The sequence below is a fragment of the Anopheles maculipalpis genome, chromosome 2RL (genome assembly GCF_943734695.1).
Source record: "Anopheles maculipalpis chromosome 2RL, idAnoMacuDA_375_x, whole genome shotgun sequence".
Classification (NCBI taxonomy): Eukaryota; Metazoa; Arthropoda; class Insecta; order Diptera; family Culicidae; genus Anopheles; species Anopheles maculipalpis.
The window spans coordinates 52200853-52227679 of NC_064871.1; the positions used below are offsets into that span (position 1 = coordinate 52200853).

The 26827-nt window shown below is 45.5% G+C and overlaps 2 protein-coding genes across 2 annotated transcripts in view; one reads left to right on the forward strand and one right to left on the reverse strand.

Moving 5' to 3' along the window:
• The window catches only part of LOC126557136 (double-strand-break repair protein rad21 homolog), a 435365-nt gene that overhangs the window by 39080 nt on the left and 369458 nt on the right, over positions 1-26827 (reverse strand). The window lies entirely within an intron of this gene.
• LOC126567246 (uncharacterized) lies at positions 25401-26015 on the forward strand. Its single transcript, XM_050223477.1, has one exon. The coding sequence runs from the start codon at positions 25401-25403 to the stop codon at positions 26013-26015; it is 615 nt and encodes a 204-aa protein (XP_050079434.1).

A 26827-nucleotide genomic window follows, 5' to 3' on the forward strand; every position in this document is an offset into this window, starting at 1 on the left:
CGGCCAAGCAGGGTTGACGTAACGTTTGCTAGCCCTTCCATTAGCCGGCCCGATTTGGCGGCAGATCCAGATCGAGGATGGCGAGTTATGCAGAGGTACTCGTACAGCGATCACGCTTTTCTGCGGTATGCGGTGGGAGAGGTCCAGCGGCGTTCGGCAGGAGGGAGAAGACGACAGAAACTAACGTCGGTACGTGAGGCCGGGACGAGGTGGCGGACCCGTCAGTTCAGCCCTCGGCGTTTTGGACTGGCACTTGATGGGACACGTTTCGCAGAAAGAGTGACAGACGCTGATAGCCTGGAGGGGGTGTTGTCGGAGGCATGCGACGCGATTATGTCACGTATCTATCCTTCGCAAGGCCACACGAGCACACACGTGTACTGGTGGACACCAGCCATTGAGGAATTGTGCGAGAATTGCCGACTGGCAAGAGCTCGGCAGAGCACGGCCTCGGACGAGTTGGAGAAGTCCTTGGCATCGGAGGAACATCGTCTAGCTCGCGTCGCCTTACGAACAGCAATTAAAGAGAGCAAGGGAAGACAGTTCCGGGAAATGCTACAGGCCCTGGCCGATGATGAGACGGGACAGTGGTTCCGGCAAGTCCTTCGTCGGTTCCAAGGCAGCAGGACGGCGCGTGAACGGGACCCAGCGGTGCTGCGACATGTAGTGGATGAGCTGTTTCCAGAGCACTCTCCAGTTGATTGGCCGGATATGGATGTTCGGGTTGAGGAGACACCGGTTCGACAGGTTACCACCGAGGAGCTGACGAATATCGCGAGAGAATTACATCCCCGGAAGGCTCCCGGTCTGGATGGTCTGCCGAACGCTGCGTTGACGGTGGCCATCCGGAAGCATCCAGAGACCTTCGTAACGGTGTACCAGCGGTGCCTCGAGACGGCCAGCATGCCGAAATCTTGGAAGCGACAGAAGCTGGTTCTGCTACCCAAACCAGGAAAGCCGCCGGGGGATCCTTCGTCCTGTCGCCCGGTGTGTCTCATCGATAACCCGGGCAAGGTGTTCGAGCGGCTAGTGCTTGATCGCCTTAATGAGCATCTTGAGAATCCGGAATCGCCTCAACTAGCAGAGAACCAGTTTGGTTTCAGAAAGGGTAGATCCACCGTCCAGGCGATCCAGCTGGTGGTGGATGCGGGGAGACGCGCCATGTCATTCGGCAGGACAAACAAGCGGGACAAACGCTGTCTTCTTGTCGTGGCCTTGGACGTCCGAAACGCCTTTAACACCGCCAGCTGGCAGGCGATTGCTGTGGCCCTGCAGGAGAAGGGTGTTCCGATGCAGCTGCAACGAGTCCTCCAGGACTACTTCACCGACAGGGAGCTCGTGTACGACACCAGCGATGGGCCGATGACACGTCGGGTGACTGCAGGCGTTCCACAGGGGTCAATTCTTGGCCCAACGCTATGGAACGTCATGTATGACGGTGTGTTGCAGGTCCAGCTCCCTGAAGGCTCCAGTATTGTCGGTTTTGCTGATGATTTGGCGATACTCGCAGAGGGCTGCACACCGGAGGAGGCGGCGTCGGTTGCTGGAGCGGCAATTGACGTGATTATGGATTGGCTACGAGGGCGCCATCTTCAACTTGCTCCACTGAAGACCGAGGCGGTCTTGGTGTCGAGTCTGCGTCGAGGTCTGTTAGAGGTTCCGATTCGTGTCGGAGAGGTGGAGTGCCTCACCAAACGGTCCATACGCTACCTGGGAGTACGTATCCACGAACATCTTTCATGGAAACCACACGTGGAGGCGGCCGTAGACAAAGCCCTCCGTGTGGTTTCAGTGGTTACCTCGGTGATGAGGAATCACAGTGGCCCCCAGGTGGCTAAACGGCGTCTGCTGGCAGGTGTGGCGGAATCGGTCATTCGCTACGCCTCACCCATATGGGCTGAAGCAGCAGACCTGAAGTGGTGCCAAATGAAGCTGGCACAAGTGCAAAGGCCGCTGGCACGGGGGATCTCCAGCTCGTTCCGCTCGGTCTCGTACGAGGTGTCAGTGGTGGTGGCCAACCTGGTGCCGTATCGCTTAATGGTGGCGGAAGACGCAAGGTGCCACAGGAGACTTTTAGATGCCAATGGAATCAGCAGGAAGGAGATCCGGATGTCGGAACGAATGGCCACGATCCAGGAGTGGCAGCGCTCGTGGGATCGGTCAGCGGCAGCAACAACGGCTAGTCGGTATGTGACATGGGCTCACAGAATGATTCCCGATCTGCATCAGTGGATGGGGCGGAAGCATGGGGAGGTGGATTTCTACCTCTCCCAAATACTCACGGGACATGGATTTTTCCGTGAGTATCTGCACGTGTGCGGCTTCACTACGTCCCCTGAGTGTCCACGGTGCATAGGCTTGGTCGAGTCAGTGGCCCACGTCATGTTTGAGTGTCCAGTGTTCGACGACGTCCGGCGAGAATTGTTGGGCTGGGGGACGAGCGATCCAATCCATTCAGACAATCTATCAATGAAATTGCTTGAGAGTCCAGAGTGGTGGGATCGCATACAACGCGCAGCAAAGTCGATCACAACGGTGCTCCAGCAGCTATGGCGAGACGAGGAAGCGATAATGAATGGGAGGACGAATGCTGCCTTAACAGAGAACGACGAGGTTGGGCTGGACAGTGTGGCTGCTCTCTTTGCCGAGGAGATCGAAGAGGAGGTCTTGCTAGACATTACAAGACGGGTCAACGAGGCACGAGCAGCACGGCAACGGTCAGCTCGCAGCAGACGTGGACGGGCCAGGGCGGAGGAACGTGCACGGAGAAGGCTAGCAGCTGATGTCGCAGCAGCATCGACAGCCAGGGAAGATGATATTCTGCGGGCAGCAGCGGAGGCAGAGCGTGCAGGAACAGCTCCACCTCCCATTCCCAGACGTAGCTACGGGCGAACACCTTCCCCCGAAACGGTGCGACTTCGGCATGAGCGCCGAATCTACATGCGGAGGATATGGAGAGCTAGGGTAAGGGAGGGAACACTTCCACCTGTTCCTCCCGGAAGGAGACGCCGTCGTCGAGAGCCTCCATCAGCGGCGGACTTGATTCGGTCCAGAAGGAATCGTAGGGCTAATGCTCGAGAGAGGAGGAGAAATCGGAGAGCTGGAGAAACTCAGAGAGTCCCCGAGTTTCCTCAAGTTAACACCGAGAGGAGGCTGTCGCTTACCCCAGCGGAAGAAGCCTCGCTTTAAGAAAACATCACTTCGGGACGTTAAGCGTGCAGGCGTCAGTGAAGGACGAAGATAACAGAAGCGATGTATGTGAAGTAGGGAAACGAGATAGCGATATCGTGCCGAGCGCCGAGTGAGCGAAGGGGGGTATTTAAGCGGCGCGCGCTGCTGGGTCGGGAGGTCAGTTGAACGCGAAATGTCGAAGGTGAAGGACGTGCGAATTGGAGAATAAATAAAGTGAACTAAACGAAAGCCACCCATCTTCTTCTTTTGATGTTTAACTGATTCTCACATGGGGGCTCGTCCGGGATACTGTTTTCCCAAACGAGTGAGGCTTTTGCGATGAAAGCAATCGGTGCGATATAGTGTGATGTTTCGTGAGGCTATTTTGTGATTAAATAGCAAAAAACTGTGAGGCTTTTTTATGAAGGCAAATAGTGAGACGTTTTGTGAAAGAGATGAACAGTGAGGCTTTCGTAGCAATCCGTGCGAATCAGTGAGGCTTGTGAAGCAATTAGTGAGGCTTTATTTTTAGCAACCAGTGAGAATCCGTGAGGGATAGCGAGGCTTTCCGAAGCAATCCGAGTGAAGAAATTTAGCGAGGCTTTACAGCAACCTGCCTGTGAAAATTCTGTGTGAATTTTACGAGTCAACTAGTGTGACATTTGTGCGTGAGTGCGGGAAGCCGCGAGAAAATTGTGTGGTAGTGTGTGTGTCGGCTTTGTGAGTGAAAGATAGAGAGAGATAGAATGGCAACGGTCAAGGAGCTTTGTGAAGATTTCACGAAGATTGGGTTGGTGCGCGAGTGTGAGAGGCTTGGCCTAGAAACCACTGGAGGAAAAGTGGAAATCGCGAATCGAATTGTGAAATACCGAGCGACGGTTGCGTCAGGGGACAACGCCGGTCCGTCCGGGAGTGGACACAGAGCAGAACCAGCTAACGCCATAGACGACGTCGAAAACTACGCGGGTAACCAACCGTACGAGAGTTGCGATGATGATTCCGAGGAAAAAGCGGATCTGGATCTTCCGGAAGAAGGTGATAGCTTTGTTGCCGAGGATGACGATGAAACGGAAGAAGACCCTTTTCAAACTGCTGTGCGAATCTCGACGCCTAAACGACCGCAACGCGTTTACGCATTTCGAGATGTGGAAGATAGCATTGAGACGTTTGGAGCAGAGGATGGGCACGATGTGCGTATTTGGCTGGCACACCTCGATTCCGTATCAAAGTCAGCAGGATGGAATGACGAACAAAAGCTAATCATGTTACGTAAAAAGATGACGGTAATCGCAAGAAAGTTCGTGTCGTCTTTGCGTAATGTGCAAACTTATGCGAGATTGAAAAAAGAGCTGATCACGGAATTTGCTCCATTTGTGAGGTCGAGTGATGTGCATCGGATTCTCGCAAATCGGAAGAAGGAAACGGCCGAGACGATGCGAGAGTACGTTTACGAAATGCAACGAATTGCTGCCCAAATTGATTTAGACGAACCAAGCTTGTGCGAGTACATCGTGAACGGTGTGACCGACGATGATTTTTTCAAATCATTGCTGTACGAGGCGCAAACAATTCGAGTGTTAAAAGAAAAGTTGCTCAATTTTGAAAAAGTGCGCATGGCTCGAAAGAAGAAAACGACAGATAAAGAAGAAAACAAACGAGTTTTGTCATCCAGTAGCCGCGTTGACAAACGGGCGGAGCAGCGATGCTACAATTGCTGAAACAAAGGACACCAAGCTCGCGCGTGCGCGCAGACACAGGGTGGTCCGAAATGTTTCTCGTGTCGTGAGTACGGTCATAAGGCGAGCGAGTGTGCGCGGAACAAAAGCGTCGTTCCTGCGAAAATAAACGTGACGGAAGAATCGGTGGGAATGGTTGATGTCGTGTTAAACAAAACATCGGTCAAGGCATTGTTTGACAGTGGAAGCAACCAAAACTTGGTGACAATAGGTTGTTACAAAAGAATCGAGGGATCGCCGCTGATCGATACTTCGATGTGGTTCCAGGGCTTTGGTGGCATGAGAACAAAGGCGATCGGCATGTTCACGGTGGACGTTACGGTGGATGATAACGTTTTTAGTGGTGTGCGATTTTTTGTGGTGCCAAATGAAAGCATGTCTTACGATGCAGTATTGGGCAGAGATTCCTTGAACTATTTTGAAGTTACGATGACAACGGCGGGTGTCAAAGTCAGGCCATATGGTTCAACGGATGAAATGTTTTCTATTGTGTGTGACAATGAAGACAATTTGGATGTGTCTCCTCGATTTTCGGAAAGAGTAAAGGCTGTTATTTCGGGGTACAAACCTGCGGGAAACGTGAATAGTCGTGTTGAGACGAAAATTATTTTGCATGACGAGACGCCTGTGCGTTCGTCGCCAAGGCGTTTTGCTCCGGGTGAAAAGGCGGTGCTGGAGAAAACAATCGACGAGTGGTTAGCCGCGGGAATAATTCGAGAAAGTGAGAGTGATTTTGCGAGTCCGGTAACGTTAGCGAGAAAAAAGGACGGTTCCTTACGCGTTTGTGTTGATTATCGCGAACTTAATCGAAAAATGATTAAGGATTGTTTTCCCATGAGGAACATAGAAGATCAAATCGATCGCTTGAAGTCAGCCAGAGTTTTTACCACACTTGACTTGAAAAATTCGTTTTTTCATGTTCCTGTGGAAAAGTCGAGCCAGCGGTACACAGGCTTTGTTACCCACACAGGCCAGTACGAGTTTCTTAGAACGCCTTTCGGGTTGGTCAATAGTCCAGCGAGTTTCAGCCGGTTTGTAGCGGATGTGTTTCGGGAATTCATCAAGAGTGAGCGTGTGTTGGTGTATGTGGATGATTTAATAATTCCTTCATTAGATGAGGAAAGTAATTTTCAAACGTTGAAGGAATTGTTAAATGTCGCGAGTGAGAACGGTGTGCAGTTCAATTGGAAAAAATCGCAATTTTTAAAGGATGAAGTGGAGTATCTCGGGTATGTGATTCGCAACGGGTGTTATCGCATAGCGCCGAGTAAGTTGCGATCGGTTCAGCTTTTTCCGGAACCGAAAAATGTGAAGCAGCTGCAAAGATTTTTGGGACTTACGAGTTACTTCCGAAAATTTATTGCTGGTTACGCGACAATTTCGAAGCCTTTGACAAGTTTGCTTCAGAAAGGTGTTGAGTTTGTGTTTAGTGAAGAGGAGCGTTCGAGTTTTGACGAGTTGAAACGGTGTTTGGTGACCGATCCGGTGTTAAAGATCTACGACGAAAGTGCCGAAACCGAGCTCCATACGGACGCGTCAAAGTACGGTTATGGTGCTGCGCTTATGCAGAAGAGTGACGATGACAAGTTTCATCCTGTTGCCTTCATGAGTCAACAAACATCAAACGCGGAGAAGAATTATAGTGCGTATCATTTGGAAGTGCTAGCGGTGGTTCGCGCTGTTGAAAAGTTTCGTGTGTATCTCTTAGGCATCAAGTTTAAGATCGTTACAGATTGTGCAGCGTTTGGGCATACTTTAAAATCGAAAGAACTGTCGGCAAGAATCGCGAGATGGGCTTTGATGCTCGAAGAGTATGAATATGAAGTGGTTCATAGGCCAGGTTCATCGATGAAGCATGTGGATGCGTTGAGCAGGGCACCGGTGATGATTGTGAAAAGCGATCCTATGATAGAAGCGATCAGAAAAATGCAACAAAGTGACGAGCGTGCGAAGGCAATTATTGAATTGTTAAAAACGCAATCTTTTGAAGATTTTGTCATGTGCAATGGGCTGCTGATGAAAGTAGTGAAAGGTAGGGAAGTGATTGTGGTACCATCGGGGATGCAAAGCGATTTGATACGTAGGATACACGAAAAGGGTCACTTAGGAGCTCGTAAGATAGAGGGTATTATCGAACAGGAGTTTTACATTCCAAACGCGAGTGAGAAAATAAAACAAACGATTGAGTGTTGTGTGAAATGTATCCTCGCAGAGCGTAAAAGGGGAAAAGTTGACGGTTTATTATACCCAATCGCGAAAGGTGACGTTCCGTTAGACACGTATCACGTAGACCATTTGGGTCCAATGGACATTACGGAGAAAAGGTATAAATATTTGTTTGTAGTAGTTGATGCGTTTAGTAAGTACACTTGGATATATCCTACTAAAACGACGAATTCATTTGAAGTAATTCAGCGATTAGCAACACAGAGCGAGGTATTTGGTAATCCAAGGCGTATTATTAGCGATAAAGGGGCTGCGTTTACGTCAAACGATTTTAAGCGGTATTGTGAGGATCAGGATATCGAGCGTGTGGAAGTTACGACAGGTGTTCCGCGCGGGAACGGGCAGGTAGAGAGGGTAAATCAAGTGATTATTGCTATGTTGCGAAAGATGGGTGTAAACGATCCTGCAAAGTGGTATAAGCACGTTGCCAATATTCAGCGGTGGATTAATTCGAGCCCACATCAGAGCATCGGTGTTACTCCTTTTGAAGCGATGTTTGGGGTACCGATGAGACACGAAGGAGATTTACGACTAGGTGAGCTGATGGAAGAAATTCGAGTGGCCCAACATCACGATCAACGAGAGCAGACTCGAGCTGGTGCCAGGGTTTCTATCGAGAAAGCCCAAGAAGAACAACGGAGATCGTACGACTTACGAGCGCGGTCGGCTACAACTTACCGCGAAGGCGACCTGGTGGTGATTAAGCGGACGCAGTTCGGGCCTGGAAGGAAGTACGCAGCTGAGTACCTTGGACCATATAAGGTAACCAGTGTTCGTCCACATGATCGCTATGACGTAGAAAAGATCAATGGCGAAGGGCCAAAAGTGACGTCGACGGCTTCGTCACATATGAAACCCTATCGGTTTTATTGCGGTGAGGATCCTTCGGGGCGAAAGGATCGGTCGAGGAAAGGCCGTGTGAAGTAGGGAAACGAGATAGCGATATCGTGCCGAGCGCCGAGTGAGCGAAGGGGGGTATTTAAGCGGCGCGCGCTGCTGGGTCGGGAGGTCAGTTGAACGCGAAATGTCGAAGGTGAAGGACGTGCGAATTGGAGAATAAATAAAGTGAACTAAACGAAAGCCACCCATCTTCTTCTTTTGATGTTTAACTGATTCTCACATGTATGCATCGAAAGACAACTAGCGGCGTCGGAATTACACTTGGTTTTTAATTAGTTATACTTAGTAAGTTTAATTAGATCTTAGGTGAAAAACCACGTAGCGTGGGAACAACCCCCCATAGGGAAAGCCCTTGCGGAAATACCTGGGGGAGGGAGACAGGTAAATAACTTTGTTTTAAATAAAGAAAACCTGTAATCGTTAAAAAAAAAAAAAAAAAAAAAAACCTCGTACTCCAGGTTCCTGTTTTAAATACGGAAGCACAACTCATATCATCCGCAATTGTCCCGAGATCACCAAACATTCACCAACAGTAGCTGCAGTTCAGGATAATGAGGAAGTTGGAGATTTTGAAAAGAATGGAAATATTGTTAAGCTAGATCCCTTCCAAGAGGTGAGTGTTGCTTTTCCAAAGACCAAAGTTTGTGGCACATGGTTTAAGACAACCTGTCTTTTCGATTCTGGCAGTTCTAGGAGTTTTATCAATGAGAGCATCATTCCGGGACAACAATTTGGTATTCCTCAACCGAGTAGATTCCGTGGAATAGGAAACATACAACTAGAAATTCTTGGAAAAATTAAACTACGTATACGCTTTCGAAATGAAATCTTCAATCATATTTTTATTATCTTACCTAAAAATTCCATGTCATTACCCTTACTAATAAGGAGAGATTTATTATCTGAACTTTTCATTTTTCTTGCTCAATTTCGTAAAACGTATACCATTACTGAACTGATGAAATTAAATGTGAATAAAACTTTGAATACAATAAAGCCGGTTCTTTTACAAAAGCTTCAAACTTTGGGTCTATTGCATGATTCGATCAAGAAACCAGTTGGGGTACATAAGGAATTTGTTATGTCTGATTCCAAGAATGCTACAAACTCCGATCTAATTCCAAAACAATGCGAACACGGAAAACAATTTATTGAAACTGTAGCGGTTCAACTCATGTAATGACAAGTATAAACGTACGGACTATCAGTCAAGGTGACACAAATTGGACAGGGAAAAGAAAAAGAAATAAAACACGAAAACGAGTGGCCGCACAGCGATCCAGGCACAGCGAAGGCGAATTCACGTAATTATTTTAATGCGCAAGGAAAACTCCAGATATATCGCATTATTGGTGACCCCGACGTGATCGCCTGCCTGAGGAAGATAAGTTATACTTATTCGGACCATTTTTTTTTCCGAAAAACATCTGCATCGCTACTCGCACACTATTGTGAGTCCACCATTTTGTTAGCAAAAGCTAACCCACGCGGCAACGGCGTCATCGTTTCATAAAGTGGCATCAGCTAAAAAAAGGCAATATCTCACAGCCAGTGCAGACACGTTCCTTCAGGATCATCAATCGCCTGAACGTCTCGCCGATTGTGATTATAATCCTGCTGTGATTTACCAGCCCAGTGATGCCAGTGATGCCCAACGACGAGAACCGGCCTCTACCAGTGACGGGCGCATCACCACCGCCGAATATTCCGATCGCCCCACCACCACAGAATGCTCCGATAGCAGCAACACCGCAGTTGTATGCGGAAGTATGTTCTCTCAAACTCCCCGGATTCTGGATGAGCGCACCCGACAGTTGGTTCATCCAGGCGGAGGCGCAGTTCGACTTGACGCACATTCGGTCTGAGAACACTAAGTACGCGCATCTTCTCGCGTGCTTAACTCCCAACGCGTTGGATAAAGTGATCGATGTCATCCGCTCACCACCGGAGGAAAATCGGTACACCAGCTTGAAACATGCGTTGATGACCAGACTCTCGGCCAGCGAAGAACAACGCATCGGTAAGCTGTTGTACAACGCAGAGATGGGGGACTCTAGCCCATCAGAGTTCCATCGCCGAATGACGCAACTAGTAGGATCGTCAACCGATGTATCGGAAAGGTTGGTAAAGCGTTTGTGGTTAGGCCGATTGCCAAAGGCAATCGAAATTGCGGTAATATCTTTAGGCGAGCGTCCAGTGCGTGATATAGTAGAAATAGCTGATAGGATTTGGGAAGCTTCAAAAGGAGCAACGGTGAACGAGTGTGCTGTTGTTTCGGGAAATTCTTCGAACCATGAAATAGCATCTCTACGTTGTGAAATAATGGAGCTAAAAAACCAGATGAAAAAATTAGCTCTATCGCGCGATAGCGGACGTCCTCATGGTCGGTCAGGGTGTCGTGATCGTAATGTAACACGTGGTCGGAATCGATCAAAGTCTCCTAACCTCAAATGTTGGTACCATACACGGTTCGGTAACGCAGCTACTAAGTGTGTTCCCCCATGCAATTTCAAACCAAGAGTGTGTAGTAATTTATAATTTTCGTGCCCAAACGTCAACCTCTGACAGCTGAGAGTGAAGCGAAGTGATGCAACCCGGTGACAGTTGTTATGTCAAATCGTAGAAATAAACCGGCTCAATTGCCACTTGAAAACCGAAAAAGCCAAACGTGTTTCCTGTGTGACCCCAAGTGTGAAGTGAGATTTAGCTACATTTACAACCTCAGAAGTGGGATTTACTCACGAAAATGCCTACAAAGGACCAAATGGTGTGTGTTTTATCGGATGCTGGCGTAGATTGTCCTGCCAACGCTACAATTAACCAAATCCGGAGTCTGTATGACGCCGTGATGCCGGTGCAAGCAAAGGAAAACAAAATGGAAGGCACACTGTTGGACACTGCTGAAGAATGTTCCGGTAATAGCTGTGCCGTTCAGAAGAAAATTGATCAGCTGGAGTTGGAGAAGAAACTGCTGACCTTGCAGAAGGAAGTTTCGGAGATGAAGCTGCAGAGTAATGCTGAGAAAAACCTTCCCAACCTTACGACGATTGAAAGCTTGGTTCCGTCGTTTAGCGGACAAAATGGCGTTGACATCTCTATGTGGTTCGAGGAATTAGAAAGAGTCTTTCAATTGTTCAGCATCGACTTAAAGCAAAAACTGGTGATAACGCTTCGACTGCTTTCCGGGACAGCTCAAGTAATAGCTCGAGCTTCAGGTTTATTAGAATATAATGCTCTGAAGCAAACACTCATCGAAACATTTCAACAAACATATTCCGTTGAAAGTGTTTATCACGAGCTACGCAGTCGCCGCCTTTCTGCCTCCGAATCGACCATAACATACTTCATTGACATGAAGAATATTGCCAGGAAAGCGAAAATTCCCGAGGGTGAGCTTGTTGACATCATAATCGAAGGTATAAATGATCCGGTCAACACCGCCGCTATGCGTTATGCTGCTCGTCAGATGGATGATCTCCTACCCTTGCTGAAAAGATATGAAGAGATGCGGACACGTCACCAGCCGTCAACATCTGCACCCAAGGACAGACGATCTACTCGCGACGTACCCATGAACATCGAGCACGTGAAGTGCTACAATTGTCTGCAACAAGGGCATTATCAAAGCCAATGCCAACGACCCCAACGTCCTCATGGATCGTGTTTCCGGTGTTCGAAGACGGAACATTCACATCGCGAATGTCCGAACCGTAACAACGTACCAGCCGCTGCGGTGCATTCAATGGATATGGAAACGGGTTATTTACAACAAATTCCAGCCATGCAGGAGGTATGTGTGACGTTTGTAGAATTAAGTGGGCCGAATAGTTTTCTTCCACGTGTGTTTTCTCTTTTCGATTCAGGGAGCCCCAGAAGCTTTATAAATGAAAATTTGGTGCCCATAAGCCTCTTACAAAAACCGGAAAATTCGGGATACTGCGGTTTAGGAAATAGTGCGTTACTGTCACTGGGACGAATTAATTGCCGAATCAAGTATCGGAAAAATGAAATAAAACATGAATTTATGATTTTGCCTAAAAACTGTATGGCATGGCCCATTATTGTAGGTAGAGATGTTATGCCAAAATTGAAAATTACTCTAGCTATATTGCAACATCAAATTTATGATAAAAGCACATTATTAAACCATAAATTGAGTTCCATAATACCTCCCCTGAAAACACACGTGGCAGAGAAACTTCGCGATCTAGGCATTTTAAAAGAGCTAGGAGGCGATGTACAAGTAGGTAAAAAATTGTCGACTAAATTATTGACCTCTCCTCAAGATGAGGGCACAATCAATACATTCTTACAATTGTGCGCTATTGATACTTCGTCTGATAATGACACTTTATTTGACATAGGTAACGATCTCCTTGATGAACAAATCTCGTTAGTAGCTAGAACTGTTGAAGAATCTTACTGCAAGTTTCCTTTAGAGAAAATTATTCCACCGGAGTATGGTATGAAAATTAGCTTAATGCACGATACTCCAATATTTTCCAAACCGAGACGGTTGTCTTACGCCGAACGGAACCAAGTGAGAGAGATTGTTAAAAATTTACTCGAAAAGAATATAATCCGCCCAAGTAATTCACCCTACGCATCGCCCCTTGTGCTGGTGAGAAAAAAGAACGGAGAAATCCGAAAGTTTGTAGACTACAGGCCTTTAAACAAAATTACAATCCGTGATAACTATCCTTTGCCACTGATCGAAACGTGCCTCGAGCATTTAGGGAACAAGAATTATTTTACGTTTCTTGATTTGAAAAGTGGTTTTCATCAGGTTAAAATGGATAAAAATTCGATCAAGTATACAGCTTTTGTCACGCCTGACGGGCAATACGAATACCTACGTATGCCATTCGGGTTGAAAAACGCGCCGGCCGAATTTCAAAGGTTTATAAACAACGTGTTGAGAGATTTCATTGAAAAGGGTAAGCTGGTCGTATATATTGATGATATCATTATAGCATCAGTTGATTTTTATGAACATCTTGATATCATTAAAGAAGTTTTATATAGAAGTTAAGCGGAAAAATGGATTGGAATTGCGTTTGGATAAGTGTAAGTTTGCGCATGAAGAATTGGACTACCTAGGCTATCGTGCAAATGCTGCTGGTATACGCCCCAGCGATCATCATATAAAAGCAATAACTAATTACCCACAGCCACAAAACAAGAAGCAATTGCAGCAGTGCATAGGGTTATTTTCCTTTTTCCGTCGTTTTGTCCCATCCTTTTCTATACTGGCCAAACCTTTAACCAATTTGTTGAAAGACAAAGTTACCTTCGTCTTCGATAATCAATGTGTTACAGCTTTTGAAACTCTGAAGAAAAAAATGGTTGAAGCACCTTTATTATCTGTATACGATCCTGCAAGAGAAACAGAACTGCACTGTGATGCTTGTGCGATAGGCTTTGGCTCAGTTCTATTACAGAGGCAAGAAGATGGAAAACTTCATCCAGTTGCCTACTTTTCGAAAACAGCATCTTCAGACGAGGCAAAATTGCATAGTTATGAGTTGGAAACATTGTCCATCATTTATGCTTTGAAACGTTTTCATGCCTATGTTCATGGAATACCATTGAAAATTGTCACCGATTGTAACTCCTTAGTAGAGACTCTAAAAAATCGAAACACTTCGGCAAAAATTGCTCGCTGGTCGTTGTTCTTGGAGAACTACGATTATTCAATAACACATAGACCAGGTAGTTCGATGAGCCATGTCGACGCGCTAAGTCGTAAACAGGTAGCGATAGTAGTCGATGACAAAGATATTGACTTGCAGTTACAGATCGCTCAGTCTCGTGATTCATACATATCAGAGCTGAAGGAAAAAATAGAAGCGAATTCAATTGATGGTTATTTGATAAAAAATAATGTAGTGTACAGGCAACCTTCCCAGGATAAATTGCAATTACTGGTACCCAAAGAAATGATCAATAACGTCATTCGCAGTATTCATGAAAAAATGGGTCATTTAGGCGTAGACAAGTGTTGTACTTCAATTAGTAGACAATATTGGTTCCCTACAATGAAGGCACGCGTTGAAAATTTTGTAAGAAACTGTTTGAAATGTTTAATCTATTCTGCACCTGCACGTAAAGACCAGCGAAATCTCCATAGCATACCAAAAGTTCAACTTCCTTTCGACACTGTACATATTGATCACTTGGGCCCTTTACCATCAATCGCATCGCAGAAAAAGTATATTTTAGTTGTGATAGATGCATTTACTAAATTTACAAAGCTTTATGCAGCAACATCAACTAGCAGCAAGAGCGCATGTAGTGCTCTAGAGCAGTACTTCTCATACTATAGCCGGCCAAGACGAATCATTAGCGATAGAGGGACATGTTTCACATCGAACGAATTTACCAAATTTTTGTCGAGTCGTGGCGTTACCCATATTTTAACGGCCACTTCATCACCACAAGCCAATGGCCAGGTGGAAAGAGTGAATCGAGTATTACGACCCATGCTTAGCAAAACGACTGACCCATACGATCACTCAGATTGGAGCACTAAACTTCGTGCGTTGGAATTCGCGTTGAACAACACAGTACATTCTTCAACATGTTTTACCCCTTCAATGCTACTGTTTGGAACGGACCAACGTGGTCCCCAAGTTGATGAATTAACAGAATTTCTCAAAGAAAAGTCGACCCAGGTACAGGCAAATCTAGTTAGCATACGACAAACTGCGTCAGATAACATTATTCAATCACAAATAATCAATGAGGAACAATTTAGTAAAAAACATCGCCCACCAATTGAGTTTCAAGTAGGAGATCTTGTAGTCATCCGCAATGTCGACAATAGCACTAATGTAAATAAGAAACTGATAGCTAGGTACAAGGGACCTTACATAATTCATAAGCGGTTGCCCAACGATAGATATGTAGTAAGGGACATTGACGGTATACAGCACACTCAAATTCCGTACGACGGCGTACTAGAAGCTGACAAATTGAGAAAGTGGATCTCGCAAGAAACAGATCCTGCTTCCGACTTAGGCGAAAGTTAATTGAGGCCAATTAAATGTCAGGATGGCCGAGCTGTAGTAATTTATAAATTTCGTGCCCAAACGTCAACCTCTGACAGCTGAGAGTGAAGCGAAGTGATGCAACCCGGTGACAGTTGTTATGTCAAATCGTAGAAATAAACCGGCTCAATTGCCACTTGAAAACCGAAAAAGCCAAACGTGTTTCCTGTGTGACCCCAAGTGTGAAGTGAGATTTAGCTACATTTACAAACGGATTTATTATATACAAGCGAAAATGTCCGGAAATACACTACAAGAAAACCTTCGTGCAAAAAGTGACGATAATTGGCAATGTTCGAACAGAAGAGTGCATCGTATAACATGGAAAAATAAGTGGAGATGGAAAATATATCGGACTAACGTATAACCTATTGATCGAAAACTTTTGAGAATTGCAAGTCTGCAAAAACTGCATAGGTATGAAAAATGAAGATGTCCAAGCGTGTATCATCCGACGATAAAAGAAATTACGCACACCGCTAAATTGCTAAGTCGCGTGGTGGTTATGAAAAATTCTGAAATCATCAAAATAACGCGAACTCAACAAAAGTGATGTACACAATATATGTAGCAGTAAATTAGTATTGAGTGCAAATAATGATAACAGAAGACAGGCTGAGAATAATCTAAGATTATCATATGGAACCTTTGGGACATATAGGCCATTATAGACTCTTTAAGATAAAAAGTGAAAAGTTAATTCACATAAAAATCCACAATAGTGTTCAACAAAACAAGCACATAACCGACCAAGCATATTAAAGGAGTGACAAGAAGACGCAACCGCAATGATGATTCATGATAGTGGATGGCGAGACCACGGTCACAAAAGTGAACCGGCGGGATCTAAAGGGACAGGAGTCTCCAACGTAGAAGCCTAAGAGCTAAAGTCTCAACAAGGATCCTAACGGACAGGAGTATCTACTAGAATGGAAACATACAGGAGTTTCAACGTAGACGTGAACGACTACAGGTATCAACGTGAGGTGCTAACACAAACGATTACGCGGCAGCCGAGTGTTTCAACATAATTAACGGTATATAAGTACATATTTTTAAGACAAATCAAGATTCATTAAAGTAAGAAATAACAAAAAGAAACATGAAACATGTAAGAAATATTAAGACAAGGAAATGATTAGCCAAATAATACAAGAATGAATAATCGCAAAAACACAGATAACTTTTTTATATAAATGATCTTGCTACTCTAAAATATTGCATATAATGCCAGAAATGACAAGGCTACAGTACAGACCAAGCGTATTTACAACATTAAGGGATAACATTAAGGAAATATACGAAAAAAATACAAGAGCTCCCAAGATAATTGTGTGTAAACATCTTAAGGTTACAATAACCTTAGGTTGTGAGCATCTTGGGTTTTTGACACATACGATGAGCGAAGAAGAGACAGTGTGCGAGCTGTCAAAAGAAGAGAGAATAAAATAAAACCTGTGGAAAAGAACATCTCTTAACCTCCTTGCGAAAAATTTACCGAAAACCCTTGTGTTTACATGTGGAAAATCATTTATTAAAGAGAAGTAGAAAAACTAACCGTGATAAAAGGGCAAGCACTATAGAATTGTTGAAAAAACTCAAATAAAACATGTACCCTTACAGGCATAAGCGAGGGAACAGTGACATCACTGGGAACCGCCCACTCGTATATACAAATAGGAGGAGCCAAGGTCAGTCAGGACTTCCACATCGTCCCGGAAAATTTCCCTCTTCCATTGGACGGCATACTCGGGAAAGATTTTCTAACCAAATATAGGTGTAACATCGATTACGACCTGTGGATAATAGGAGTCCGCCATAATGGGGAATACCCCGAAATACCGATACAAGACAATTTGAGAGGGTAAACACTGGTACCTCTCAGGTGCGAACTCATAAAAAGAGTCACATTTCTAGCACAAAGAGCATTTAATATAATTCAAAACAACACTAACCCACATAAAGCTAGGTATGAAGAGTTACAGCAATTAATACAAAGGAAAACATCTCCGAGAAAACGGAACAATCTTTCCAACAATTGCAAACGGAATACAATGACATATTCCATTTACATACAGACAAATTAACAACTAACAACTTCTACGAACAAAAAATTAGGCTAGAAGACAAATCACCTGTGTATATACCGAGCTATAAGTGTTGAAATGTGTTAAAAGTAAGAATGACTACCTCAAGTCTATCAACCTTTGCTCGTTGCCAAATTTTGACAACCTGATGAATAAAGACGGTACTCGTTCCTCTTTTCCGTTTCCGACCGGCGTGCTTAAAACAGTGAAGTACAAAAGTGCATTTTTCTATTAATTTCCATGATGGGCCAGGACGGCATTAACTTCGACAAGTTGGACGGTCGGTCTAACTTTTCGACATGGGAAAAGAAAATGGCAGCCTTTCTACGTACAAAGGATTTGTACAAGTGTGTTCTTCCAGCATCACAGACTGAAACGGATGAAGATAAATTGTCGAGAGCTGAAGGATGGATCTTCCTTGCTTGTGAAGATCACATCACGCACCATGTCGGAAAGGATGATGCGAGGCTGCAGATCTGGGAAGCTCTTCGGAAAACATTTGCTGAAACCGGTCAGGGGCTACATCTACATGCAGTGATGACGCTTTCGCACACATATAGGGCCAATTGTGAATCCAACGATGAGTATGTGGGGCGAATGATGGAAGCCTGGAGACGCTGTACCGATCGGAATCATGTTTGAAGACAACATAGTGGCATTGTTCATGATCGGCAATTTGGGATCGCAGTATGATTCATTCCGGCAGAGCCTTATCGGAAGCGGCCAAAATCAAGTAGCAGTCACAGCATACTACAGCGGACCGCGCCCGCATAAAGAATCACACAAGAGACATGTCGAACGGAAGGTGAATGTGGAGGGGTGCGGTTCTGCAGTGGTGGTAATTGGCGGCAAACACTTACTACTGAGAAACGTCCTCTATGTTCCCCAGCTGAAAGCCAGTTTGATCTCTCTTGACGTGGCATCGCATACGGGTCATCGTATCGTGATTGAAAATGGCGTGTGTACTATGATCAAGAAACGATGTGGCAGTGTTTTTCTTAAAATTCCGTCGATAGGAGGAATTTTTTTTAAGATCGATTCAAACCACGTTAAATGTTTGCTGGCAAAGGATGACGATTTGATCGAGTGGCATAGGAAAATGGGCCACATGGGCTACAGCGGTTTGAATTCCGACCATTGACTGCACAAAAATGAAACAAAATCTACAGACCAAATCACAAACAAACAGCGCCATAGTCAAAAAGTACTTCAAAAAGTTAATCAGGGAGAAATACCAGCAATATCACCACATATTCACCGATGGATCAGTTTTAATGCCCACAGTGGGTTGTGGTATCTACAGCAAATCCACAAACTGTAATATTAAACTTCCCGACTGCACATCGATACCATCAGCCGAAGCAATAGCCATACTAATAGCTGCCGAATAAGACACATCCGAGCATCTTCTAAACGTCATATTCACCGATAGTGCCAGCGCTCTGATAGCTCTCAAAAAAGGATCTCAAAGAAATCCACACATAAAAGCAATTGAAGCCTTGCCAGACATCAACCGGTTAACCTTTTGCTGGATACCTAGCCACTTTGGCATCGATGGAAATGAGCAAGCTGATAAGCTGGCAAACATAGGAAGAAACAGTACCAGCCCAATACAGGCTCCAATCTCCAAATCCGACGCAGAAATCTGGTTCAAGCAACACATAACCAGCAAGTGGGAGCAACTATGGAAAAACTGTCAAAGAGAGCTGCTACATATGGTAAAACAATCTACAACCATCTATAGAGACAACAAAAACAATTCTCATCAGCGGAAGCTCACGCGCTTACGAATCGGGCACACACGACTCACTCATTCCCGTATTATCTCCAAAGAAAATCCTCCAATCTGTCCATATTGCGGAACCAACACAACACTACTTCATCTTTTAACCTAATGCAGAGGAACAGAAAAGAAAAGGAAAAAATACAACTTCAGTACCGACATGACACAATTCCTCTCCAATTACGTTGAACAGGAAGCAATAGTCATCCGATTTCTCAAAGACACACAATTATACAACGAAATATAGTTCACACCAGCTACCCAGTAATAACGTAAAGAGACGAATGAAGCTTACGCTCAAAGCCTCCAAATCCAATTTAAAAAAAGGTATTTCCAAGCCACAGGATCAACAACGGCAACAATAAAAGAAGTCTGACTCCACTTCAATGGTGACCCCGACGTGATCCAACGTGAACGTCGAAGGCGGCAAAAACAGTCCTTTTCAGTTCTCGAGCTACTTTCTACGCTAATCTTCTTTTCAGAATTAAACCTTCCTTTTGATCACTTTCCGTCCCATCTTGGTTATCATTACCCTCTGAAGACGTTTCAACGGAGAGCAGCATCGTTCCAGAATATCACCCGGTTGCCAACCTTCTCAGTCCGCGACCAAGTCAAATACATGAAGTTCATCAAATTCATGACGCAACGTGGAAGTTTTTGTCGTTCAGTAGACGCGTGTGAATTATTATGTAGTGTGTGGACATTTGCAAAGAGTATAGTGAGAAAGTTCCTGCGCAAAAGTGAGATACTAAACAGAACGCGCGTGTGCAAGTGAAGACGTCTCTAGCATTCGGACAACGCTCATCTCACACTCTTCAGATCGGCGTCTTAGTGTCGTCGTGTCGTCACTCACACCTTGGGACGCTTGATTCGCACCGCACCGCACGGTTTGCCTGCCATACCTGCTACACCGTCAGCAAGTAATCGGGACGTAAGTTCTTTCGATGCTAAAAACCCCGATGAAAACCATGGCGACAACCAACGACGAAGATCAGTCCACGCAAACCATTCCGCTACACGATGGTTATGATGAGGCAACCATCACCACGCCGCCGATGACGCCACTACCAAGAGAGAGAAGTTCCGTCGTCCAGTCGCACACTAGCCGCGATGTAATCAGTTCGGTCAAACTGCCGCCATTTTGGACCAGCTCGCCAAATACCTGGTTCATACAGTCGTAGGCTCAGTTTGAAAACGCCGGAACGAAATCAGAGCGCACCAAATACGCTCATCTTCTGACTGTGATGTTGCCGGAAATACTCGAAAAAGTGATCGACATCGTCCAAAATCCTCCAACCAATAATCGCTACACCTTCTTGAAGGACGCTTTGCTGCAACGCCTGTCGATCAGCAAAGAATAACGGATCTCCAAGCTGCTGCACAACGCCGAGATGGGAGATAGCAGCCCTTCAGATTTTCATAGACGACTGATGCAGCTGGCCGGATCTACCGAATTCTCAGATAAGTTGGTTTTTCGTTTATGGTCAGGGCGTTTACCGAAATCAATTGAAACTGCTATTATTTCCATTGATAAAACTAACATTGCGTAAATATTACCCATTGCTGATAAAATTTGGGAAGCGTCGAAAGGAGCATCGGTTAGTGCGTGTGCCTTAAAGCATGGTCAGAATGAAATCTCGGAGCTTAGAAGTGAACTGTCGGAACTGAAAAATCTTGTTCAGCAAATGCATGTCTCACGCGGTCGCGATCGATCAGTTCCACTTAAAGAATTCCGTAAGCGCAGTCTCTCGCGAGGAAGAATGCAAATGAAAGGGAAACAAAATTTTGTTGGTATCATAACAAATATGGTAGTGCGGCCACGTAATGTGTTAAGCTTTGCAGTTTTGTAGCCAATATGGCTGACAAGAAATGAATAAATTTCACGGGTACCGAATCTGTTGGAGAGTTCCCATATTCAAGCCGACTTTTTCTTCATGATGAAGTTTCTAAATTCACTTTTCTCATAGACAGTGGTGCCGATGTATCAGTGATTCCCAATTCCGTTTTTGGAGTACTAATATAGTCTAGTGATATTTTGGTTGCAGCAAACGGAACTCCTATTCCAACGTGTTGGAAATAGAAGATGAAGGTAAGCAATCCGCATAACACCTCATGTATTCGCGATCACGTCACGCCATCTAGTGGCACTTAGCAAGGCCAAAGGGAGGAAAGGAAACGATAAGTGGCTCCCTCGATGATCGATCGAAGAAAGGGGTGTTGTCCGAGATTTAAAGGACTAACTAGTATAAGGTGCGCACTCGAGGGAATAGTTATCCATCGCTAACAAATCGTGTCGAGTGGCGATCAGGACCCTCCAAAAATAAACCAAAATTAAGTTCAACTTCAAGCAATTGAGTAGATATCGTATTCACATACACATTCGAAACTCTCTTGCACAGTCCTACGACTGTAGGTTTTACTTCATCTCCCAGGTTGGTTTGTTGGCATGTCCATCAACCGCTCCTGACATCCTTCCCCTTTCATCCGGTTTAGTGTGTTTGCTTGCCCATCGACTACTCTTGGCTTCCTTTTCACTCTCCCTCAAGGTGGTCTGTTGGCTTGCCCATCGACTACTCTTGGCTTCCCTTTTACTCTCCCTCAAGGTGGTCTGTTGGCTTGCCCATCGACCCATTGGTTCCTCATCGACGCCCAGTGAGCGAGGGAAGCTCCAACGCCAGCCCTCCAGCTGCGGCCATCCCACGGAACAACCGGACGGGTTGGTTCCTCATCGACGCCCAGTGAGCGAGGGAAGCTCCAACGCCAGCCCTCCAGCTGCGGCCCTCCCACGGAACAATCGGACGGGTTGTTTAGTAAACTGTTATGCGAACACGTCGTGGTAGCCGATTAGCAAAAAAATCAGCAAGACGTGACAACGAAACGAGCCCGATGCCAGTCACACGTTCACCGCCTCCAGAAGAAGAATCGTTTCGTATCTTCGAAGAGCATCACGGCAGACAGATGGAACAAACGATACCTATGGAGCCGCATCCAGAACTGCGACAAATGGCAGAGGTCAGTCATCCAGCGATGTACCACCAGTCACAGTCAGGTCCAGTCAAGTACATCCTAAGTCTGAGAACCAAGCAGAAGCTAGTGCAACGCAAACTGGTGAATATGAACACCGAGTCGCAGGATTTTGAGCTATCCCTAGTTCAACGAGGTCAGCTACTCGAGTTGAAGGAGGTCCAAAGCCATCTCATGAACCTGGGAAAATGAAAGCGGAAAAATGGAGATATCCCGCTTGCGCAGCCGGGCCGATCAAGCGGCCGAGCCGTGCCTGCCATCGCATATTCCGCAGCCGTCCAGTTCGTGCGTTCCGGTTACTACATTTTGGAATTTTCGTGAACATCACGCCACATTTCCTCGAAGTCGACGCCCAACCATTGCGTACCCAGCAACCGCTCCAAGTACTGGTGAGCTCGTTCCATCTTTTTGTACATTTGCGTAAATTCACGAATTAAAAAAAAATGTTAGGGACACACAGTAGAACCACACAGGAACAAACATGTCAAAGGAAGAAACAAACAAAAACCCGTGCGCACAGGGTAGCGGTACCAAGACTCGGTCGTCGGGTCAAACAGCTCCCTCCACTTCTACAGAAAAATCCACAGTTCCTCCTCTCCCTACTCCGTCCATAGAAAAAGTGTCGATAAAGCTTCCGTTGTTCTGGGAAGACTCGCCCGCTGCATGGTTTGCTGCCGCAGAGGCCGAGTTCGAAATTTCGGGAGTTATAAAAGAGCGCACTCGTTACTCGTACCTAGTAAGCTCACTGCCAAAAGAGGTTCTGCGAAAGGTGATGGATATCATCACCACGACACATCGTGAAGAGCCATATTCCACCTTAAAATCACAATTATTAGAACGCCTTTCCATTAGCGAAGAACAACGACTTTCACAGTTGTTGTATCATGTGGACATGGGTGATAGAAGCCCATCAGATTTTTATCGTTATATGGTGCATTTGGCGGGCAATTCTGAGAACTTGTCCGTGGAACTAATACGAAAACTTTGGCTATCCCGTTTACCCAAGACAATCGAAGTCTCCCTTATAGCAATAGGAGCCCGTGATATAAACGAGCTTCTCAAAATTGCAGATAGATTGTGGGAGGTGACTCAAGCGGGACATGTGACAGTGCTCGAAAGCAATAGCCCTCAAGCAACAGCAAACTGCCCCGACAGCACAGAAGCGCTTAAAAAATAAATCGGGGAATTAAAAGAGATGGTCAAGAAACTTGCGTTGCAGGCTGGAGAAAACTACAACTACTACAACGCATAGTTGGCATGATTAACTATTACCAACGATTTTTGCCACAAATTTCGGACAAATTAAAACCAATGTATGGGCTAATAGCAGAACACGGCAATAAAAAACAAAAAAAAGAATTTATTTGGTCTCAGAGATGCGAGCAAGCCTTGCAAGAAGTAAAAGACCAACTTTCCAACGCCGTGATGCTGGCGCATCCCATACCAGATGCAACTTACTCATTAACAACTGATGCATCTAGTTTCGCAGTTGGAGCCGTTCTGCAACAACACAATCAAGGAAGCTGAGAACCTTTGGCGTTTTTCTCAAAAACGATGACGCCAACTGAACAAAGGTACTCCACCTTCGACAGTGAGTTGCTTGCCATTGTCCTTGGCATCAAACATTTCCATCACTTCCTTGAAGGCAGATCCTTCACCGTTTTCACCGACCACAAGCCACTAACTAGTGCGCTTACTTCAAAAGCCGAAAAATCTCCTCGTCAAAACCGACATCTTGAATTTATATCTCAATTCACATCAGATATACAATTCATAGCAGGAGAGAGTAACACAGTTGCAGACACTTTATCGAGAATCGGTGAAACCGAAGCGATCACGCACATTTCATACGAAACCATTGCGAAAAGTCAACATGAAGACAAACAGTTAGATCAACTCTTAAATGATGCAGCGCAACAAGACTCCAAATTCAAATTAGAGCGACTAACATTGGACAACAATATTTTAGTTTTCGAATCTTCAACCGGGAAGAATAGACTCTATGTTCCTATTTGCCTCAGAAAACAAGTTTTTGAAAATTTACATAGTCTATCTCATCCAGGAGTACGTGCGTCAAGAAAATTATTAACGGAGAGATTTTTTTGGCCATCTATGAATAAGGATGTTGCCAATTGGGCTCGTTCTTGTTTTGGCTGCCAACGATCAAAAATCGTCCGCCATACTCGTTCACCCGTAGAGAAAATACCTATTCCTCAGGGTCGTTTTGATCATATCCATATGGATATTGTAGGACCTCTACCATCCTCCGAGGAATACGCTTATCTACTTACAATAGTTGATCGATTTACTCGCTGGCCTGAATGTTTTCCTATAAAAGATATATCAGCAGATACCATAGCAAAAACATTTGTCAGTTAATATATTTCAAGATTTGGTTGTCCTTTAGTCATAACCAAACAGAGGCAGACAATTTGAATCATGACTTTTTGCCGAATTAAGCAAATTATTAGGCACTCATCACATCAAAACTACTGCCTACCACCCACAAGCAAATGGAATGGTGGAACGATTTCATCGCCATTTAAAAAATTCGCTCAAAGCGTGTGACGATCCGACTCACTGGATAACACATCTGCAGATGATTCTTTTGGGTATACGGGTGGCTTTCAAGAACGACCTCAAGGGTTCTTCTGCAGAAATGGTGTACGGACAAAGCCTTCGGCTTCCATCCGAAGTATTTCTACCATCGCCTCATAGTTCCCCTGATGATGCACCAGACTTCATTATTCAACTGAAGAAAGCGTTCAAATCGGTACAACCTACTCCCACCAAATCAAATAATAGCCAAAACATTTTTCTACCAAAGCTACTAGAAACGTGCAGTAAAGTTTTCGTGCGTGTTGACAAAGTGAAAACGGGACTTCAAGCACCTTATGAAGGACCGTACGATGTCATACGACGGTGCAGAAAATTTTACGTACTCAACGTAAAAGGTAAGAACGAATCGGTGGCAATAGATCGACTCAAACCTGCATTCGGAACAGAAAGCCCAGAACCGAAGCATTATCGACCCAAAAGACACGTACACTTCAAACTGTAAATTGTTCCTTTTACGTCCGCTAAATGCGTTCGACATATTTCGCGACTTCCATATTTCATATTTCCGTCACTGGGGGGGAGTCCTGTAGTCCGGGCAGTTAGCCCATCTCTACCTCAACTAATAGCGGACGTAAGTTCCTACTCCTATCACTATCACACTATCAACCCCATTCCTACTCCTATCACTACCACAAACAAATCACAAATAACGGGAGGCAATAAAAGGAACCAGTATCGAAGCAAACAGGACACACGATAGCCAACAGCCGACCCGGTAACACTGAATAAGTTGTAAACGCGCGAAAGATCACGAAAATAAAGTGACGTTCAACCTCAAACCTCGTCAAACCTCATTATCGAGCAAATGCCAGATGACGTGGAAGAGGACTTGGCTCAAGATGAAGCATTCCACACCCTGTATGCTACAAAGGCAGCAAAGGTTGTTGTCATCGACAAGAAGCCCACACCAGAAGCATCACCACCCGTTAGCATGCAACATCATCTGAGCATCCCCATGCCAACATTTGACGGGCAATATGAACATTGGCCAAAGTTCAAGGCCTTGTTCTTGGACATCATGGCTCGAACCAATGAGTCTGATGCCGTCAAACTTCATCATCTGAACAAGGCTCTACAAGAAAAGGCAGCTGGTATCCTGAACGCTTCACTCTTGAACGGCAACAACTTCCAAAGCGCGTGGGACGTTTTGGTGAAGCGTTTCGAAAACTCTCGGCTGATCGGCGAGAAGCACATCGCTGGACTACTGCAGCAGAAGCATGTTCCCAAACAGTCCGCCAAGGAACTACGGACGTTAGCGGAAACCTGCAAGAGCCATGTGGACGGATTGGTTTTCATGAAGCAATCCATTGACAGCACCAGCAACCTGATCATCACTCACCTTCTAACATCATGCTTGGGCGCCGAAACCAGGAAAACATGGGAAAGTTCGCTGGAAAACGGAAAGTTTCCTGATCTCTAGAAAACGCTCGACTTCATCCATCGTCAGTGCGAAGTGCTCGAAAGCTATGCATCCCAGGAAAAGCCCTCTCGTAAGACAGTGAGTACCAACGCCCTCACCTCTACCACAGCGGCCTCTACGTGTGCGTAATGCAACGACAACCACCCACTTCAGAGATGCCCGGATTTTCTTGCGTTGTCAGTAGCGGAGAAGGTAACCAAGGTGAGATCATGGAAACGATGATTCAACTGTTTCGGCGCTGGACACAATGTCACCCAGTGCCCATCCAAATGGTTGTGTCGTGTCTGCAAGCGACGTCATCACACCCTGCTGCATAAGGAGGAGCCCCGGGCAGCATCAGCGTCAGTTCCACGAGTTGATGTCCAACAGCCATCATCCAGTGAGGCATCTACAACATCTCTCACAACAGCAGTGCCATCTACCATGCTGTTGTCTACCGTAGTGCTCAACATAACGGACAGAGCAGGAATCAGCCATCCGGCAAGAGCTCTCTTGGACAGTGGGGCGCAGTTCAACTTCATCACAGGAAGGATGGCCCAGTTTTTGGGTTTGTCCAGGAAACTGATTAATCTCCCGTTGGCAGGCATCGGTGGCAACACAGGGTCAAATGTGCGACATTCCGTCAAGACCACCATCCATTCGCGATGCTCAAGCTACGCTTCTTCGTTGAGATTGCTTGTGCTGCCGAAGTTGTCTGTGGACATGCCGACGCATGCAATCAACGTCAGCCATTGGAAGATTTCTGAAACCTGCATCCTGGCCGATCCATCCTTCAATCGACCAGGAACCATCGACATTAATTTGGGAGCAAC

Bases quoted from the DNA above. Each gene is read 5' to 3' on its own strand.
- LOC126567246 (XM_050223477.1), top strand. From the start codon at position 25,401: ATGCCAGATGACGTGGAAGAGGACTTGGCTCAAGATGAAGCATTCCAC.